This window comes from Acomys russatus, chromosome 2 (assembly GCF_903995435.1).
Source record: "Acomys russatus chromosome 2, mAcoRus1.1, whole genome shotgun sequence".
In the NCBI taxonomy this organism is placed as follows: domain Eukaryota; kingdom Metazoa; phylum Chordata; class Mammalia; order Rodentia; family Muridae; genus Acomys; species Acomys russatus.
Window position 1 is genome coordinate 20,295,377 of NC_067138.1, and position 19,807 is coordinate 20,315,183.

Sequence of the window (19,807 nt, forward strand, 5' to 3'; positions counted from 1 at the left end):
ACACATGCAAGTGTAACAGTACACAAACTAAGCAGGTTATACTTAGCAATATATATGTCTGTACATACACAGATGTGCATGTCACGAGTGATGAAAAAGGAAGCTGTGAATTTGAAATGAGCAAGAAGGAACATATGGAGGGAGATCAGAGTCCAGAACCTATTTAAAAGCCAGTTTTAGTGGCACACATTTGTAATCCCAGCACTGGGGAAGCAGAGACAGGAGGAGCCATGGGGCCCGCTGGCCAGCTGGTCTACCTTAGTCAGTGAGTCCCAGGTCCCAGTAGAGCTTTGCCTCAAAAAGTAGGGAAAGAGGGCCAGGCGTGGTGGCACACACCTTTAATCCCAGCACTTGGGAGGCAGAGGCAGGCAGATCGCTGTGAGTTCGAGGACATCCTGGTCTACAAAGCAAGTCTAAGACAGCCAGGGCTACACAGGGAAGCCCTGTCTCAAAAAAAAACAAAAACAACAACAACAAAAAGTAGGGAAAGATACATGACATTGACCTCTGACTTCCAAGTGTGTGTGCACGCTCACAAATCTACACATACACTAATCCCAGCACTTGGGGACAGAGACAGGTGCGTCTCTGAGTTCAAGGCCAGCCTAGTCTACAGAGTGAGTTCCAGGAAACAAAACAAAAAAAAAATCCGTGCAGTTCTTCTGCCTGGGCCTCCTGAGTTCAGGAATTACAGGTGTGTGTTACACACTAGGCTTTAATAAATCATGTTGAGCAGTTGTAAAAGACTTAGCCATTTTATGTTTATACACTCCCCTTCTTTTCTCAATGCTCTGTAGGATTCTGACACTATGTCAACCCTCTCTACCAGCCCCCCAACACACACAGTTTGTGTGTAGCCTTGCCTGTCCTGAACTTGCTTTGTATGCCACGACCTCCCAGCCACTGCCCGTGTTTCTAAGAGGAAAGAGGACTAGAGAAATGTGTGCTGTGCACTGAGCAGGACATGATGTGTTGCATTTGTCTTAATAAGACGTGCTTGGTAACATGCTAATCCCACTACACCAGGAATCTTTTGTTTTCATCGAGTGGAAAGTTCCTAAACCTTTATGGTTTACTTGCGAGCACAAGGTCAGCACAGAGGCAGAACATACAGTCCCTACCTCCACACACAGCCTGACTTTGAACATATGTGCCAAGTCCACTCAGCATAGCACAGCCAGTGGTCTAGTATAAGAGGGGAGTGGGGCGGTCAGCAGTGCCTGGGAGGTACGTGAGAGGCAGGTGGGAAGTGTGTGTGTCTGTGTGTGTGTTTGTGTGTGTGTGCATGCGCGCTCTCTCGCGCGTGTGTGTGTTCCTCATCAGAAGGCTGCTAATGTTACCTAGGGTGACTAAGTCTCATGGGAAGTTGTGTGACATGGAAAGGTGTGATGTGACCACCGGTTTCTGTCTGCCATCTCCTTGGCCCAAGTACATACACAGACACTCTCCACATAGAGCTGCCCACAGTGTGTCAGGAAAATGCGATTAGGACGAAGCTGTGGGTGTGGTGTTAGGAGAGTCTAGAGACTACAGTGGGATAGGTGCCACGCCTGGGACCACAGTGGGGGTGCTGCATATACTGCTTTACTTTGGGGTTTTGTGTTTTCCACAGTGCTAAAAATCAGCTCAAGGGCCTTGTGTATTTGTCTGCCAGCTCCCTCTTACTGAGCTACCACCAGCCTGCTTTGCTTTTTAGCACATAGATGTTAAGAAGTTTTTATTTATTTTTGATAATTTATTTTTATTTCATGTACATTGGTTTTTTTTGCCTGAATGTATGTCTGCGTGAGGATGTCATGTCCCCTGGAATTGGACTTACAGTTTTGAGATGCTGTCTGGGTCCTGGAAATTGAACCTGGGTCTTGGGGAACAGACAGTGCTCTTAATAGCTGAGCCATCACTCCAGGCCCAGTGGGGTTTAGTTTAAAAAAAAAAAAAAAACAAATGTGTATTGATATGTCTTATCCCAGGACTTGGGAAGCAGAAGCAGGTGGACCTCTGCAATTTCAGAGCCAGCCTGGCCTACATAGTGAGTGTCAGGCCCACCAGACAGGGCTGCACAGTGCAATCCTGTCTCAGAAAAACAGAACACAGCAACGACAAAACAGAATTTTATTTGCAGTGGTGTGTGTTTAACTTGGGTGAGCATGTGTATCTGTCCTCTGTTGTAAGTACTCGGCGGTTGCCGTTCTCATGAAGGATGAGGCTGAGCCTCTCCCTTGGCTAGCTAGCTTCAGTGGGATGCAGAGTCCACAGTCTGCCATGGTTAGACTTCACACTGCTGTCATTCATCGGTGGAGGAACGCTGTTCTGCAGTACAGCGTCTCACAGAAGCTGCCAACTGTTAACACCCAGTTTAGGTTATCACTGCTGCAACAAACACCATGACCAAGAGGATTTATTCACCTTACACTGAAGGAAGTCAGGACAGGCACTCAAGCGGGACAGGAACCTGGAGGCAGGAACTGAAGCGGAGGCCACAGAGGGGTGCTGCTCACTGACTTGCTCCCTCAAGGCTTGTGCAGCCTGTTTTGTAGTAGAACCTAGGACCAGCAGCCCAGGCTTGGCACCACCCACGATGAACTGGGCCCTGCCACTTGAATCACTAATTACGAAAATGCTCTTCTGAATCTTAGGGAGGCATTTTCTCAATTGAGGCTCCCTCTTCTCAGATGACTGTAGTCCCTGTCAAGTGGACGTAAAACTATCCAGCCCTGAGGCAACACTTCATGTCTTACTAAGTAGCTTCCCAGGTCTAAGGAAACAGATTAATTGGAGGAGTGTGGACTGTGGTTAAAAAAGAAGTAGGTGGCACATTTTGAACATGTCCCGTGCAGGCAAGCTGTTCCTCCACAAGCCTCTTAGTAACAGGAGAAGGCAAGGGCAGCGATGCACACAATACATACACCTCTGTGGTACTCTCTACCCACAGCGGCCTCCCAGCCAGCTGGTCATGGCTCAGGAGCAGTGGGACTGTGACATGTAGCAGGGACAGCAAGTGAGAAGAGGCATCAAAGGATAGTCAGCTGGAAGTTGGACCAGATGGGGAATACAGGATTACACATTGATGCATTCTACTGTCACTGTCTGAAATTAGTTGTTGGTTTCAGTGCCCAGCAGGATGCCATATCACAACGCTAAGGCATAGCAACATTTTAGACTGCCTAAGAAAGTACAGCAGACTGAACTGGGCAAGACAACTTTGTCCCCTGACAAAATTTATTTCCCCTTGCTTAAGAATGAGTTTTCCCTGGGCGTGGTGGCACACACCTTTAATCCCAGCACTCAGGAGGCAGAGGCAGGTGGATTGCTGTGAGTTCAAGCCCAGCCTGGTCTATAAAATGAGTCCAGGACAGCCAAGGCTACACAGAGAAACCCTGTCTCGGAAAACAAAAACAAAAAACAAAGCAAATTGTGCTTCTGTATAAACAAGGTTTCCTAGCAGCTCAGCCGAGTTCACTCAGGCCCAGACTGAATTCAAGTGAGTGTAGCTGTGCTGCTGATAATTTGCTGTTCTCTCCTATGTGGCCATCATAGCCTCCTATAGAAAGCGACTGTGACACAAGTCACTGCCTCCAGCCAAAAGCTCCAGACTATGTCACCCTGTCAGTGCAAAGCACATGCATGTGCAGACCAGTGCAGGTTGGTGACGTTAGGCAGGTGAGCCCCAACACAGGCATCTCAGTGGCTTTTATGGCTGTGCCTTTCCGACTTTGCACAGCTATGGGAACCTGGCTAAGCTAACCCCCTGTTGCTAGCCATGAAATGAGAGGATATAGAAACAAAATTACTGTGATGTCTGCCTGGGCTTGACCAGCACTAAATAGAGTGGATTGTTCGGGTGCATATTTGGTTCAGTGTTTGGTTGAAGGAAGACTTTGCTGCGGGGACCCTGGAAGTCAGCAGGCATTTCTATCAGCCCATGGTGAAGTTTGTGTCTTTGTAGGCAGCCCTTTGGCAGCTCCCCAGATGACCTGCTGTGCCCACACCCTGGAGCAGAGTCACCAAGCGATGAGGGCGCTCTTCTAGACCAGCTGTATCTGGCCTTGCGGAACTTCGATGGCCTTGAGGAGATTGACAGAGCTCTGGGGATACCAGAACTGGTCAGCCAGGTAGGCCAGAGCATGGTGGGGGGGCCACATGCTCAATAGGCAAAAGGTCTCCCCCACCCTGCACCCCTGCTTCTCCTCCTCTCTCTCCTCCTCTTCCTCCTCTTCCTCCTCCTCCTCCTCCTCCTCCTCCTCCTCCTCCTCCTCCTCCTCCTCCACTGCTCTAGCATAAACTATAGCCAAGAAGCTAAAGCCCAGAGCCTCTTGTCCACCATTGCTGATGGGGCAGACAAGGAAAAGAGGTTAGAGAAACCACAGGGTCGCTGCCTCCTGGTGACCTTGTCCCTCACCTGGAAAAGAGACAGTGTTAGCAGGCCTCAGTCTACTCATACCTGGGCACTGAGGCAGGCAGCCACTGCCTAGAAAGGACTGTTTTGCACATAGGAGGCAGAGGTCATCCTAGGTGTGGCTCCAGCTCGGCATACATTCTGGCCCTTATGTAGGTGTCGCCCATAACAATTTTAAGAATATTTAAACAAATAGGAACAAAAGGATGTCAACCACCTTAGTAACCTAGTTAGTTCTATTCGTCTTGGTAGGTTTGCTTAAAGAAGTAATAGACGTTTGTAATTCTCTGTATTTCTTTGATTTGAGAATACCTGTGATGCCGTGGTAAATAACCCCGCGTCCCTGCTGGGGCAGGGTGTCTAAAGCTGCCCCTGCACCTGCTGCCCTGTAAGACAGCTTCCTGGTTTGCTGCAGGAAGATGGACCCAGAGAAGCCCCCATGCCCTTGTCGCTGTCTTCCTTTCTGGTCAGCATCACTCTCATCAAGTACCTCCCAAGGCCAGCTGCCTTGGGCCTCCAGCATGCCACTGCAGCTGAGGAAGGTGACATGGAGTCATTGAAGGCTTTCTCTGAAACCTTACAAATAGTCTTGTCATACTTCCCACCGTTTAGCAGACACAGTGGGAGTTCAGCCTTGTCCATTCATATAAAAACAGCATCATGGAAAGAAATGACTGCAGGTTACAGGGCACACCCTGAAGCAATGCCGGAAAGGAAATGGGGGTCACTGTTTCCTGTGGAGCTGGTTGGTTTTGCCTTTATCGTCAGCTAGAATTTCGCTTCTCTGAAATTATCCTTCAGTTTATCCAAGTGATATTTCTAAATGTCCTTGGAGTTGCCAAGTGACTTGTAACACTTTGGAGTAGGGGGAGGGGGTGTTTTTAAAAAGACTATTCCATCCCTTACCCAGCCTAGCTTCAGATTTAAGGCAGTTCGCCTGTCTTAGCCTACAAAATATTATAAAACCAGTGTCATGCTGGCGCGGCATTTTTGCTCTCCTCTTTTAATTTGTATGCTCTCTAACGTCTCCTCGGATCAGCCGCCATGTCATTTCAGCTGAACTGTAGGTGGCATTCTTTGGTAGAATGGGGGAAATGTGGCTGGCTGTGTACTTTATATTAGCCAGAGTTGCATTCAGCATTTAAAAATGGAAACTACTGACTGGGGAAACAGCTCAGTCAATAAAGTGTTTGTGTCACAACCATCCCCAGAGCCCAGGAGAGGACACCAGGCTCAGGGCAGCCTCCACCCCAGCAGTGGGTCAGGGTGTGGGGAGGAGACTGGAAGACCCTGCACCAACTTAGCAGCCAGCCTAGCGTAATCAGCAAGGCCTAAACTAAAGGAAGGCCCTGTCTCAAAACACAAAAACTAAATAGATCAATAGGGAAATAACCTAATTAGTTTTTTCTATTGAAAATGGGAAAATATAAAGTTCTGAGATATTTCAACAATGAATGGTCTCTCTGCTGGAACTCTGTGTATACGGTTTAAATTGTATGGGGAGAAGCCAGGCACAGTGGCTCACGCCTGTAATCCTAGTACTCAGGAGGCAGAGGCAAGTGAGTTCAAGGCCAGCCTGGTCTACAAAGAGAGTCCAGAACAGCCAAGGCTACACGGAGAAACCCTGTCTTGAAAAAAAGAAAAACCAAAAAAGGAAAAAGTTGTCATGGGGAGAGCAGCAGTATGCTGAGGCTGTCCTGCTGACCACAGACCACAGGCAGTGCTACCCGCCCTAGGACGCTGTGCAGCTAAGGATAGCTTGGAAGGACTGAATGTGGCCTACCACAGCAGTAAACAGATTTGTAGCAGTGGCTTCTAGAAGGACAAGGATTGGCCAGGTATATTATATCTTCACATTGACACTCAGGGCCGCATAGGTTTAAGACATTCTCCCTGCAGAAGCTCTAAATTTCCTATATAGAAACAGGCGAATCAGCTGGAAGCTTCCATATAAAGCTCAGTGGCAGAAATGATGAAGCACCTTGAAGCCAGCCTGGTCTACATAGTGACTTCCTGGACAGCCAGGGATACATAATGAGACCCTGTCTTCCGGGGGCGGGGGGAGGGAGAGAGAGGAGAGAGGAGAGAAAAGAAAAGAAACCAGGTAGGCAGAGGCCAGCCTCTGTGAGTTCAAGGCCAGCCTGGTCCACAAAGGACAGCCAGCTCTACACAGAGAAATTGTGTCTCAAAAAACAAAAATAAACAAAAAAGGAAGAGAGAGAGAGAGATCTCAGACAATTAAATTAGCCGAATATATACTAGGCAGTCTTGCAGCCACCCTGTCCGATCCAGTCAAGGCATGAGGAGGAGGAGGGTATGCTAAGCATCTTTACTCCTTCCCTCCCTGTTCTGCTGTAGGTCTGTGGTGGGGGAAGCAACTGTTTAAAACAAATGGCAAGCACATTGACTATGCCCAGCATATAGTAAATGAAAGCCGGTGTGTAAGAAATTCTGCCATCCATAGAGAGCAGCTCAGTAAGCTTTACACAGTGTAAGACAGGCCTGACCTGTAATCCCAGAACTTAGGAGATGGAGGCCAGAGGTCATGGTTGAACCCAACCTGGGCTACAAAGCAAGTTAGAGGCCAACTTGGCCTACATAAGACCCTATATCAAATTGTCCCTACCCCAAAACATAATAGGCAGTATATCATCTCACTGAGGTGTTCAAGTCCCACATCACAGTGTAACCACAAATTACCATTAAGTTAGCTAGAAAAACTTCCTCAAATCAGCATTATGTCCCCAAGTCTGTTACCTAGAGAGTAAGGACAGCGGTGGCTGGCTCCCCAACACTGCTAATGCTGGCTAAGGCACTCACTGAAGTAAAGTGGTTGATAGAGGTCTGTGCTTAGTCAAAGGTGGCAACACTTGGAGAAGTCTGCTCACTGAAGCCAGTGAGAACTTGGCACCGCACAGTCACAGCCCCTTTCTCCACCCCCTTGGAGGAAGTGCTGCAGGGAGGCAGCCTTGGCCCTGGCTTCTTCCCTTGCGTAGTTGCAAAGAGGCAATGTGTAGAGGGAAAAGGAGAGGCAAGGTGAAACATGCCTTGGGATGACTGGTACAGTGCATTAAAGCGTGGGGTGTGGGAGGGAGAGGAAGATCCTCGTGTTTAGTGCAGTGTGCTTAGTAGCTTTATGTGCTTGTTTGGACTTCTTTTCAGAGCCAAGCTGTGGACCCAGAGCAGTTCTCAAGTCAAGAGTCCAGCATGCTGCTGGAGCAGAAGGCCCCTGTTTTCCCACAGCAGTACGCATCTCAGGCACAAATGGCCCAGGGTAGCTATAATCCCATGCAAGATCCAAACTTCCACACCATGGGACAGCGGCCTAATTACACCACACTCCGTATGCAGCCCCGACCGGGCCTCAGGCCCACGGGCCTCGTGCAAAACCAGCCAAACCAACTGAGACTCCAGCTTCAGCATCGCCTCCAAGCACAGCAGGTCCGTTCTTCATGGGACTTTCAGAGCTGGGGGGGCCACGGTTGGCCAGGGCTCCGGAAGATTAATGGAGGTTGGCATAGCAATGAAGCATTAGAACTGAGGGAGGGAGGGAAGGAGGGCTGTTGATTGGAAATGGTGATTTGAGCTAAATGTTTCCTCTTTGTCAATGTATTGAGCTGGGAATGGCCATAACCCTCTAATTTTAGCACTTGGGAGCCAAGGCAGGAAGATTTAGAATTCAAAGCCATAAGCTGATGTGGTGTGGCACACACCTTTAATCCTGGCACTCAGGAGGCTGAGACAGGCAGATCTCTGTGACTTTGAGGGCAACTTGGTCTACAGAATGAGTTTCAGGGCAGCCAGGGCTACGTAGAGAGATCCTGTCTTTAAAAATACTGAGAGAGTCTAGGTCAGCCCGGGTTATATAGTGAGCCCTGTCTCAACTTACCACCACCACCACCCCAAAAAAGTACTGATTCCTGCGTGTTTGTATTTAGAATCGCCAGCCACTTATGAATCAGATCAGCAATGTCTCAAATGTGAACTTGACTCTGAGGCCTGGAGTACCAACACAGGTGAGGAGCCCGCCAGCTGTCTTCATCCACTGTGTCCAGCCAGCTTCTCTTGCCATCCTTGCTGCCGGGTATGCTGAGTGAGCAGTGACCCAGGGCTACACCCTGGCTCTGCACACCCCAAGCCTGCCCAGCCTGTCTTGTTTTAGTTCCTCCACCTCCCTGATTTAGTTCTTAGTGCCACCTTCATTGCCGGGGCCAGCTGATTCTTGTCATCCTCAAAAGCTGTATTACAGAAAGTCTTAACCAATCTTGGATTTAAGTACTAGCCGATGTTCTGAAGAACACCGCCTTAGCCTACCACCTCTGGTCACAACATTGTTCTCAGCACAGCAGTACATAGCTGTTTCTATGGGGGTTTCTGTGTGAAGACATTTTACATGTGTGTGATTATTCATTAACCCAAACAGGCCTTGCCTGACACGTGTGCTTTTTCCATATGCATACCCGAGTCTTCCACTTTGGAACACTGGACAGTAATGCACCAGCACAAAGCCTGTTAGGTTCTGTTGGGCCGCATAAGAAACCTCAGTACTGTTATGAGCAGAAGCAAGAAGGTAGTCAAGTGTCCATCACACCCTCGCCTCGGCATGAGATGAACATGCCAAGCATCTGAAACTCTTCACTGCTATACTCATGGTCATAACTGGCCATGGCAGTGCTGTGCATACTGGTGTCTCTATACAAGTAACCTTAGAGCTGAGTTACAGCAAGCCCGGGGTCCCACTCTTCATCCATCTTACTTACCCTGGCCACTCTGAGATCAGGTGCCCCTGGGACGGTGTGGCCATAGACCAGGGCGACTAAAGAGCATGCCTCTACTGGGAAGGGTCACCTCTCTGGCTTAAATGGTAAGGGGAGCATGAGACACCTGTACAGCCAGCTGGACATCAGTGGAGCAACAGGCGTCACTCAGATCACCCCACTTCCAGCCTTGTGATGTGCACCACCTGTGGCAGTGATTTGGTTTCTGGTTAAATTTGAATGTTTCTTAAAAGAGACTGTAAACTGCCAGCCTCAAGTTGTGTCAAGAGCATTCTGCCAGGCATGGTGGAACATGTTGTCATCCTGGCACTCAGAAGGCTGAAGCAAGAGAATAGTCGATTTGAGCTCCATAGGGCTGGAGCGATGGCTCCTTCTAGAGGACCCTGGTTCAGTTGCCTTCACCCACATAGCAGCTCATAGGATTGGACACTCTTTTAAGAAGCAAAGAGTCTTCCTATAGCTGGGTGGCGGTGGTGGCACACACCTTTAATGCCAGCACTTGGGAGGCAGAGGCAATTGAATCTGAATTCGAGGCCAGCGTAGTCTACAAAGTGAGTCCAGGACAGCCAGGGCTACACAGAGAAACCCTGTAGAAAGACTTGTGCTCCATTGAAGTCCTTTGGTTGACTGTATCCTCAAGAAATGAGTTAGGTGAACTGGGCTAGTGCTGCACACCTTTATTCCCAGCACTCACTGGGGAGGCAGAGGCTGACAGATCTCTATGAGTTCGAGTCCAGCCTCGACTACAAAGCAAGTCCAGGACAGTCAGGGCTACACAGAGAAGCTAGCAAAGTTAGCATCGTCAGGGGGGCCCAGGCTGAGCTCAGAGGCTCTCATCCTCACACAGTTGCTCCATTCTCAGTGCTTCCTTGCATGGGCTGTATATGCAGCATGCCGTTGGTACCCTGTCTCATCTGGCTCTTGTTGGTTTTCCTTCGTGGTTGCCCCTACATTTCAGGCTCCTATTAATGCACAGATGCTGGCCCAGAGGCAGAGGGAAATCCTCAACCAGCATCTCCGGCAGAGACAAATACATCAGCAACAACAGGTGCAGCAGCGAACGCTGATGATGAGAGGACAAGGGTTGAATATGACCCCAAGCATGGTGGCTCCAAGTGGTATAACAGCAGCCATGAGTAATCCCCGGATTCCCCAGGCCAATGCCCAGCAGTTTCCATTTCCTCCAAACTACGGTACTGGACTTAGCCCCCACCTCACCCCCCCCCTTGCTAAAGTGTGTGTGTGTGTGTGTGTGTGTGTGTGTGTGTGTGTGTCTTTGTTGTGTGCACATGCATGAGGGCATGTGCCCAGGTCTGTCTATGGTAATTCACACACAAACGTACTCACACTCCTTTTGAGTGTCTGAGTCAGACACAAAGAAATCAATAGCTAGATACGAAATGTCAGAAGACATAAATCAATTTAAGTATTACAGATACTCTACAGTTTTTGAGAAAGACTTTGTTATTGACAGTACTTAATGAAAAAAAGAAAATAAAAACTTTAAAGATTATGCCGAACCTTTACTGAATAGGTAATTCTTGAGGTGTTACACAGAGCCACAATGGGAGACCTCTTACTTTATTTCAAATTGATTTGTTCTTTAATGTCAGTCTAAGAGATGAGATACCAAAGGGAACGACAAAGATGCTAATATTTCAATTAGTTGTGGGATTGTAGTAAATGTAAGTGCGTATATAAACATTAATGTTCCTCGTGGCTCTGTCTGAGTGATCTGTAGTGACCTTGAAGCTTGTGTGTTGCCTAAGTACAGATGTCCTACCTCCATAAAGAGAATAGGTGATGTGTTGCTTTTTTCCCTTCTTTAAACTTCACTTTTTAAAAAATAATTTACTTGTTTTTATTTTTTATATCCATTGCCTGCAGGCATGTCTGTGTGAGGGTGTCAGATCCCCTAGAACTGGAGTTACAGCTCATTGTGAGCTGCAGTGTGTGCTGGGAATTGAACCTGGCTCCTCTGGAAGAGCAGCCATTGCTCTTAACCACTGAGCCATCTCTCCAGCCCTGCCCAGACGTTTAAATATTAAGTGCTACACAAGTTTTAAGCATATATGTTCCTCCTCCGTCCTGAACCGCCCTTCCCACCGCCTTCCTCTCCCGCTGCCTCTGCTGAGGAGAGTCTGCTGGGAATTCTTCCCTTTCACCCTGAAACTAAACAGGAAACACACACTGACTGTTCCCCTGAGTGCTAAGCCTTCAAAAACACAACAAGCCAATGTGCGTGCATTTATGTGTTTTCTGAAATATATCCTCTCATCTGGGATGATGTACGTTAATTTATGTAAAGTTATTCATATATTGACCTTCAATATATGGCTGAATTTAATGAGCTTAAACTAAATGTAAACAACACGATTACAGTGATACATAGTTGAGCACTCCTGGTTTGGAGAGGGCTTACTGAAAGATGCCATTTCTCTGGCTGTAACCCTGGTGTTTAATCTGTACGGATTTCAAGTATGGAGACTTTTTTCCCACGTGCACTTCTGTCTCAGTTTGAATCTTTTAAGTGTCTGTAATTAATTGCACATACTCAGGTATTTGAAAGTAATTTTTCTGTGTATACTTACTTTGGAATAGTCTCTCTCTGATATAGCTAACAGTCTCTTTTTGACTTCTGTTTTGTTTTTAAGGAATAAGTCAGCAACCTGATCCTGGCTTTACTGGGGCTACAACTCCCCAAAGTCCTCTAATGTCTCCCCGGATGGCGCATACTCAGAGTCCCATGATGCAGCAATCTCAAGCCAACCCAGCCTACCAGCCCCCCACAGACATGAACGGTTGGGCACAGGGGAGCATGGGTGGAAACAGGTAACAGCACATTGCTGAGTCTGTTATAAATGGTCCCTCCAGGAAACTTTCTACACAAGAGCCATCAAGGGTACCAGCTGAGCCAGGCATGGTAGCGCATGCCTGTAATCCCAGCACTGGGAAGGAAGAGACAGCTAAGGCTACAGAGAGAAACCCTGTCTTGAAAAACACACACACAAAAAAAAAGACTGCTAACCTCCATTTATCATCAGTTTCTAACACCTCTCACCCCTTCCCTATGTTCCAGCATGTTTTCACAACAGTCTCCACCACACTTTGGGCAACAAGCAAACACCAGCATGTACAATAACAACATGAACATCAATGTGTCCATGGCAACCAACACAGGTGGCTTGAGCAACATGAGCCAGATGACAGGACAGATGAGCATGACCTCAGTGACCTCCGTGCCTACGTCAGGGCTGTCCTCCATGGGTCCCGAGCAGGTAAGAACCTCAGAGAAGCAGCTCAGAAGTTTCCAGTCCTGCCTTTTTGTCTGCTTGTGCCTCAAGTCTCATATCTATTTTGAAAGTGTTTTCTCACCTTATTGTCACCTGCGCCAGTGCGGTCTGACAGAAGTACTTGTTAATGATGAAGTAACTTTGGCAAGGGTTCCTAGCTGCTAAAAGGATAGGGTTTCATTTCGTTTCGTAACTTTCACACCATTAACATCATCTTTTATGATTTAAGGAATTTAGAAATGGAGTGGTAAGTGCTACGAAGTTTAAGAACTGCCTTTTTGCCTGGCACAGTGGCACACGCCTGTAAGCCCAGCACTCAGGAACAAGCAGAGGCAGTAGGATGTCTGTGAGTTCAAGGCCAGCCTGGTCTACAAAGCCAGTCCACGACAGCCAAGTCTATACAGAGAAACCTTGTCTCGGAAAACAAACCAAAAAACTCCTAGCTTTTTCTAAAACCAGACAGAAAGCAAGGGCCTGCCCCCTGGTCACTCACAGTGGCATTCTGCTTGCATGAGAAGACTGACACACTGTGTCCCTTTTCACTGCTGCAGCACAGGTACCATGGTTTCTTTTCTGCTCAGTTTTTAAATTTGTATTTTGGTTGCCAGGTGTGGTGGTACATGCCTGTGATCTCAGCACTTTACTTTAATGCCAGCACAACATAGAAAGGAAGGAAAGAAAAGATTCTTCACAGACAGACACTAGTGGGTTCTGATTTTTTCACAACTACAGTGTGTCTTCTGAAAAAAACCATTCTCTGTTAGCACTAGTGGGATGGCCCAGCGCCGGCCACCAGTGCTTCCAAGCTGCCTGTGGTCCCTAGGACCGCCACACTCGTGCCCATCACACACAAAAGTAATAAAAAGAGAAGTTTCAAAAATAAATATAATAAATAGATAAATAAATAAATAAAGAGAGAGAAGTTTCTTTTAAAGAACTAGATGGATGCTCATGAACAGTTTGCCTGGCTGGTTCATTCATTAAAGCTAGCGCTGTTTGAGCATTGACGCGTTGCTCTTGCTAATTGATAACTTGCCTGGAAGCATCGCAGGTGCTTCACAGTCACAGGACTGAGTCACCAGCCTGATTTGAACCAGCTTTTTTTTTTTTTTTAAGGATATAAATGAAAATGTGCAAATAAAATTCACTTTTGAAGGCAAGAAGTATACCATCAATGCATTTATACTACCCCCAAAATGTGTACACGGGAGAGCAGTTAGGCCCATGAAGTCATTGTGATGGATTTGTCTCTCCCCAGGGACATAAAACTAAAAACTGGAAATATGTCGTGTGTTGTCACCCTTAGGTAAATGACCCTGCTCTGAGGGGAGGCAACCTTTTCCCAAACCAGCTGCCTGGGATGGACATGATCAAGCAGGAGGGAGATGCATCTCGGGTAAGCAGCAGGAGCTACGAGTGCACAGCCAAGGCAGCTATGAGTGCACTGTAGGCCAGAGCAGGCCACAGAGCACTCTGTGCAGTCAGTGCACTGGAAACGCTGGAGCCAGGCGCGGTGATGCACCCTTTAATCCCAGCACTCGGGAGGCAGAGGCAGGAGGATCACTATGAGTTTGAGGCCAGCCTGCTCTATAAAGTGAGTCCAGGACAATCAAGGCTACACAGAGAAACCCTGTCTCAAAAAACCAAAAAGAAAAAGAAAAGGAAACACTGGAAAGAGCTAAATCGGTAGATTAGAAATAGCCATGCTGGACAGTGGTGATGCATGCCTTTAATCCCAGCACTTGGGAGGCAGAGGCTGGTGGAGCTCTGTGAGTTCGAGACCAGCCTGTTCTGCAAAGCGAGTCTAGGATAACCAAGTCTACACAGAGAAACCCTGTCTCGAAAAACCAAAAGCAAACCAAAGAAAAGAAAAAGAAATAGCTGTAAAACATTTCATTTGTCATGAATGCTTTTTGTGTAAATAGTTGTTTGTTTGTTTCAAGGTGAGGGTATTGGTTTTCTCTTTGTTTGGTTAGTTGGGTTTTCCAGATAGACTTTCTCTGCGTTAACAGCTCTGGCTGTCCTGGAACTTGCTCTATAGATCAAGCTGGCCTTGAACTCACAGAAATCCACCTGCCTCTGCCTCCAAGTGGTAGGATTAAAGGTGTGTGCCACCATGCCCAGCCATTTTTGTTTGTTTTAAGATAGGGTAAGGTGTCGTCCAGGCTGGTCTTAAACCCACTATATAGCTGAACTTGAACTCCTGATTCTCCTATCTCTGCCTCTTAGAACTGCAGGCATGTACCGTCATGCCAGCTGATTTTGTTGTTTGTTTTCTTCAAGGTTGGTTTTATGACTGGGTTGGTTTTATGATATGAGGACTTAACTAGCATGCCTGAGGTCCTGGATTGACTCCCTAGAACCACACAAAAAAAAAAAAAAAAAAAAAAAAAAAAAAAAAAGAACAAAAACTGGTACTCTCCCTGTGCTCACTTTGTAGCCCTGGCTGTCCAGGAGCTTGGGACATAGACTGTGTTGACTGTGTAGGCCTGTCTCTGCCCACAGAATGCCAGGATCCACGGAGGGCATTGCCGTGCCCAGCTCTTAAAAAATGGTTATCCTGTCAGGTAGAGGATCAAGAATTCAGGGGTAGGCAGGTGGTGGTGATGCATGCCTTTAATCCCAGCACGCAGATGGGATATCTGAGTTCGAGGCCAGCCTGGTCTACAAAGTGAGTCCAGGACAGCCAAGGCTGCACAGAGAGACCCTGTCTTGAAAAACAAACAAGGGGCTGGAGAGATGGCTCAGTGGTTAAGAGCATTGCCTGCTCTTCCAAAGGACCCAGGTTCAGTTCCCAGCAACCACATGGCAGCTCACAACTGTCTGTAACTCCAATCCACATAAAAAAATTAAAATTAAATAAAATATTTTTTTTAAAAAAGAAAGAAAAACAAATAAACCCGACCAAATAGAAAGAGCCCTCCGTTCTCATACTCCCTGTCTGTGTGTTTCCCTCCAGAAGTACTGCTGACCCTGCAAGACGCTGCTTGCTTCTTTCTTCAACCACTGGGCTTACTTGCTCAAAACACTTACCAGTCTGGAGAGCTGCGTCTCTTTGTTTTGACCCGCCTGACCTGCCATCAGTTCTCCCAGGACACGTCAGCAGACAGTTGGGCCCTGGCCCCGAGCACAGAGCGTGCTGGCTTCGTGGCTTGGCTGCCACCAGAAGAGCTGCCTCTCCTGACAGCCTGCAGCTCACCTCCAGACCATCTCGCAGTCTGCTCACTGCATTCACCTTAGTGCAACTTAGGTCTCCTGCAAATTAAATGTCACCAGGCAAACTTCATCCCCATTCAGACTGAATGTGTTGAATGTGTGTATCTGAGGAGAACCATGCTCTCGCTCTGGTCTTGTCCAGTTCCAGACACTGGTTTCTTGCTTTGTTTTCCGTGGCTAATCAGTCTAGTGCAAAAGATGATGATCTTACCTAAAGGAAAGAAAGGCATTTGTCACACAGTCACACACGAGGTGTTCTAAGCTAAAGCCTGCATTTGAGATGGAAGCAGGGCAGACACTGTGGACAATTCTGTGTGTGCTGACACGCCCAGTGAGGGACAACTAATACAGACAGAGTTCTATCTTACAGAAAGCTGACAACCATATGTCTGAACAGATGAAAAGGCTCCTGAAAGAGGCAGCTAACATTGACAAGTATCTGCTCCACTTTTTCTCTCTGTTAAAACAAAACTCATTCCCCAAATCATGAATCAAAAAGAAGTATTTATTTCTAAGTTGTTTTTAGGTTAATTGGCTAGTTTGAATTGGCACCTGCCCTCCCTCTTTGGTCCTAACCGCTCCCTTCCCCCCCTTGCTGTCTCTTGTCTCTCCCACTTGCTTTCTTTTAAAATAAAAATAACAGCAGCATAAGCCTTGGAAACCAGGTAAGCCCTTCTCTTCTGTCAGTGTGTTGGCAGCCACCTAGAACAGCTTACCATTGAAAGTGCATTTCCTGTGATGGAGAGGAACAAAGTGGAGATGTAATGCTAGTCAGGCTAGGACACCTGCTTAGGAAGCCTGGGCTACAGTCCACTCAGGCCTCCAAAGTGAGAGAGCAGCCATCACGACACATATAACCTCTGCCATGTGGTTTTTTATTTTGTTTTTTAGCAGTGCTGACAAAGCCGAAGTTTTGTAAGGTACACAAAAATCCAATTTATATGTAAACAAGCAATAATTTAAGTTCTGGACTTAAGTGTTTTAATTGTATAATTTTGTGAGGTATACATATTGTGGGATTGACTCAAAAAATGAGGTACTTCAGTATTAAATTAGATATCTTCATAGCAATGTCTCCTAAAGGTGTTTTGTAAAGGCTGCCGATGCCTTGATTAGACCTGATTTGTAGACTTACAATCTTTTGTTTTCTAACCCTTGAGATTCTGCTCACGGATCATGTATGTAATCTATATGATATGCAGCCGCTCTAGGAACCAAGTCTTGATTTTATATGTTTATATTCTTTCTTAATAACCCTTCAAAAGGCTCCGTCACTGAGCAGCCCACTTTATGGTTGTTTTTCTTGCCCGCTGTCGGGGATAACGTTTAGTAATTGGTGTCAGTTTCAGACAACTGCAGTACCCAGAACTGAGACTTTTCAATCTCCCCAACCCTGATACACATACTTTGTTACCTAAATTTCAGAATGATATCTTTTTGATGTCTAAAAACAAAGCATTTTATAATGTCTCATTATCCAAGCTTTCTAGGAACAGAGAAGTTTTTCCTTGAAATTTGTTTATTTATTCCTGGCAGGGTAAAAAACTTATAAACTACCCTATTTATATTTATATCTCCCTATATATCTACAGACTGTGGAAATATAGAAAGAGATGACCCAAAGACAAATGGTAAATCATCTGAAAGTGTTGCTCCATGCTAAAGAACTTTCTGGAAATTTGCATTTCGATATCTTTTTCCACTTTGAGAGGAATCTCAATGCAGGTAGGTGGCCAAGGAACTATACTTCCCAGTGGCCACCAGTTCATGTGTCTGCTCAAGGCTCTGCTTTTCTCCGCCAAACCACTGTGGTGCACAGCTGTGCTGTGGAGGGAGCAGATGTAGCCCAGATTCCAGGACCCTGCCCCGGGCCCCGGGCTCAGGTGGCACACAGCTGACTACAGCCTGTTTTCAGATAATTCTTTAGAAGTTTGTGAGGTAGGGTAACTTTTAACTTCACACAGCACGAGAGTAAATGGAGTTTAAAACAGATTTCCCACTTCACTATAACACCAGCCACAACATCTGTCTTTCAGCAGTTCATCCGATCTACCACTGTCCTCTGACGGCAGTCCCAAGCAGGCCAGTGTACAGACATGGCAGTTGGCTCAGCCTGTGAGCATGGCCTGCAGAGGAGAGGGTAAATCCTCCCACAGCTCCAAGCAGTGATGCATTTTATTTTCCATCTAAATAGGAAAATAAAATGAGGGAAGGAAGCCTCCGATCATGTTCTCATAGAAGCCAATGCCAAATCAGTCCCCTCATCTTCAGTATTTCTCATGCTGCGCACAACAAATCTGTATGTGGTTTTTGTTTGACGGAACATATAATCAGTGTTTTCTTCTATTACTCAATGTGAAAAGCATAATGTGAAAAGTGTACACACCTTCACTTGGTTGTAAAAACCCACCTACGTGTTCATGGGGCGCGGTAAGTTTTGGAAGTGAAGTGGACTCTGTTGCTGCAACAGATTCATTGGACTCTAAGATTGAAACACCCCGGCGTGTATCTCTTACAACCTGGAATGATCGAAAGCAATGGTTTTTTTGCAGTTTAAGATGCAATTTGTAATCTGTGTTTAACAATGGAGTTCATATGGGCGTGACACGTGAACTGGGAGGCGCAGATCCACTTGCAGAACCCAAAGATACACAATCAATTTTGAAATGCAACTTAAGCCATTAATTGTTGGTGTGAATTTAAAATTTTCTAGTGTTTGTATGGTAGTACGCTGCCTAAGAGCAAAGCATTCTCTGCACAAAAGAAAATACTGTAGTGGCTTCGATTTTAATTAGAATTTTCTCCCTGGTGTTTCTTTATAGACTAAAACAAAATCTTTTAAGTTTCTTACTACAGGTAAAAGCTATGTGCAAGAACCTCAAAATGCTAAAACCTAGCATAATGCCTTAGATCTGTTTTTAAGTCTTGTATATTCCTACATAGCTGTCCAATGTATTATATTTGTATAGTGAATTGTGTACAATTTTTGAATAAGTCCATCATCACTTACTCGTATGTTATTGAATGGTGATGATGACCCATTTCTTCAAACATTTAACTGTCATTTTTTTCTTTGTCATTCGTGGGTTTTATTTGTACAGTTCCTCATGAAGTTGCATCTGAGATCTGTGTATATGAAAAGATTATACAAGGGTAAAATTAAGCAATATATTAACCATGGTTCTTCAGGAGAAAGCTTACAGTGTTTCAGGTTGTGGATTTATTTTCAAAACAGAGTTGACTCTGAACATCACTTTGTTCATCTGCATTGATGTTTGTATTTCTAGTGTGAGCAGTTTATGCAAAGGTAGATATATTCAGAGAAATTTTAAATACATTTATGCAAGTTACTATTGCTTTGCTGATGCTATTTGCTTATTTGATGTTAAATAATGCTATTGTAAATAAAGAATCTGTTGTTACTGCATCATTTAATAAATTTTAATGCCTTCGGGTTTTCCATGGCTTTAGAGATTTTAATGTGGTGATAGCGCATCTTGTTTTGTACTTTAAACTTAAAAACACCTGAAAACAAGCCAGGTGTGGTGGTGCATACCTTTAATCCCAGCAGTCTGGTAGGCAGAGGCAAGCAGATTGCTGTGAGTTCTAGGCTAGCCTGCTCTACAAAGCGAGTCCAGGACAGTGAAGGCTACACAGAGAAATCCTGTCTCAGAAAAACAAAACAAAAAGCAAAACACCCTGAGAACTACTGACTTAGTGCTTAAGAGCACTGCTGCAGTCCAGGATAGTCAGGGCTACACAGAGAAACCCTGTCTCAAAAAAAAAAAAAAAAAAAAAAAAAAAAAACCCTGCCTGCTCTTCTAGAAGACCCGGGTTCAATTCCTAGTACCCACAAGATGTCTCAAAATCATCTGTAACTCCAGTTCCAGGGGATGCAACCCCCTCCTCTGCCTTCCACAGTCATCAGAGCCACTCATGGTGCACACTTTTCATATAAACAAAACGCCTATAGACTATCAAACTTACAAAAACGATTTAATGACTGTGTCTTTTAAGAATTCCTTGAGTTGGGAATGGGGGTGGTGCACACCTTTAACCCAGCAAGCCAGCTTATTCTACAGAGGAAGGGTTAGGACACTCAGGAGCTGTTACATAAAGAAACC

At 46.0% G+C, this 19,807-nt stretch overlaps 1 protein-coding gene across 3 annotated transcripts in view; it reads left to right on the top strand.

Annotated features, from left to right (window-relative positions):
• Ncoa2 (nuclear receptor coactivator 2) overlaps positions 1-19,166 on the top strand; it is a 249,110-nt gene extending 229,944 nt beyond the window's left edge. For 2 of the 3 annotated variants that reach the window (XM_051158936.1, XM_051158951.1), the window contains 8 exons: positions 3,947-4,112; positions 7,559-7,837; positions 8,335-8,412; positions 10,133-10,367; positions 11,829-12,006; positions 12,254-12,452; positions 13,774-13,863; positions 15,427-19,166. In XM_051158936.1, coding sequence (XP_051014893.1) covers positions 3,947-4,112; positions 7,559-7,837; positions 8,335-8,412; positions 10,133-10,367; positions 11,829-12,006; positions 12,254-12,452; positions 13,774-13,863; positions 15,427-15,438 — 1,237 coding nt within the window. In that variant the 3' untranslated portion in view covers positions 15,439-19,166. The remainder of the gene's footprint in view (positions 1-3,946; positions 4,113-7,558; positions 7,838-8,334; positions 8,413-10,132; positions 10,368-11,828; positions 12,007-12,253; positions 12,453-13,773; positions 13,864-15,426) is intronic. The other variant, XM_051158944.1, reaches the window with a different exon arrangement.
• The last annotated feature ends 641 nt before the right edge of the window (positions 19,167-19,807 follow it).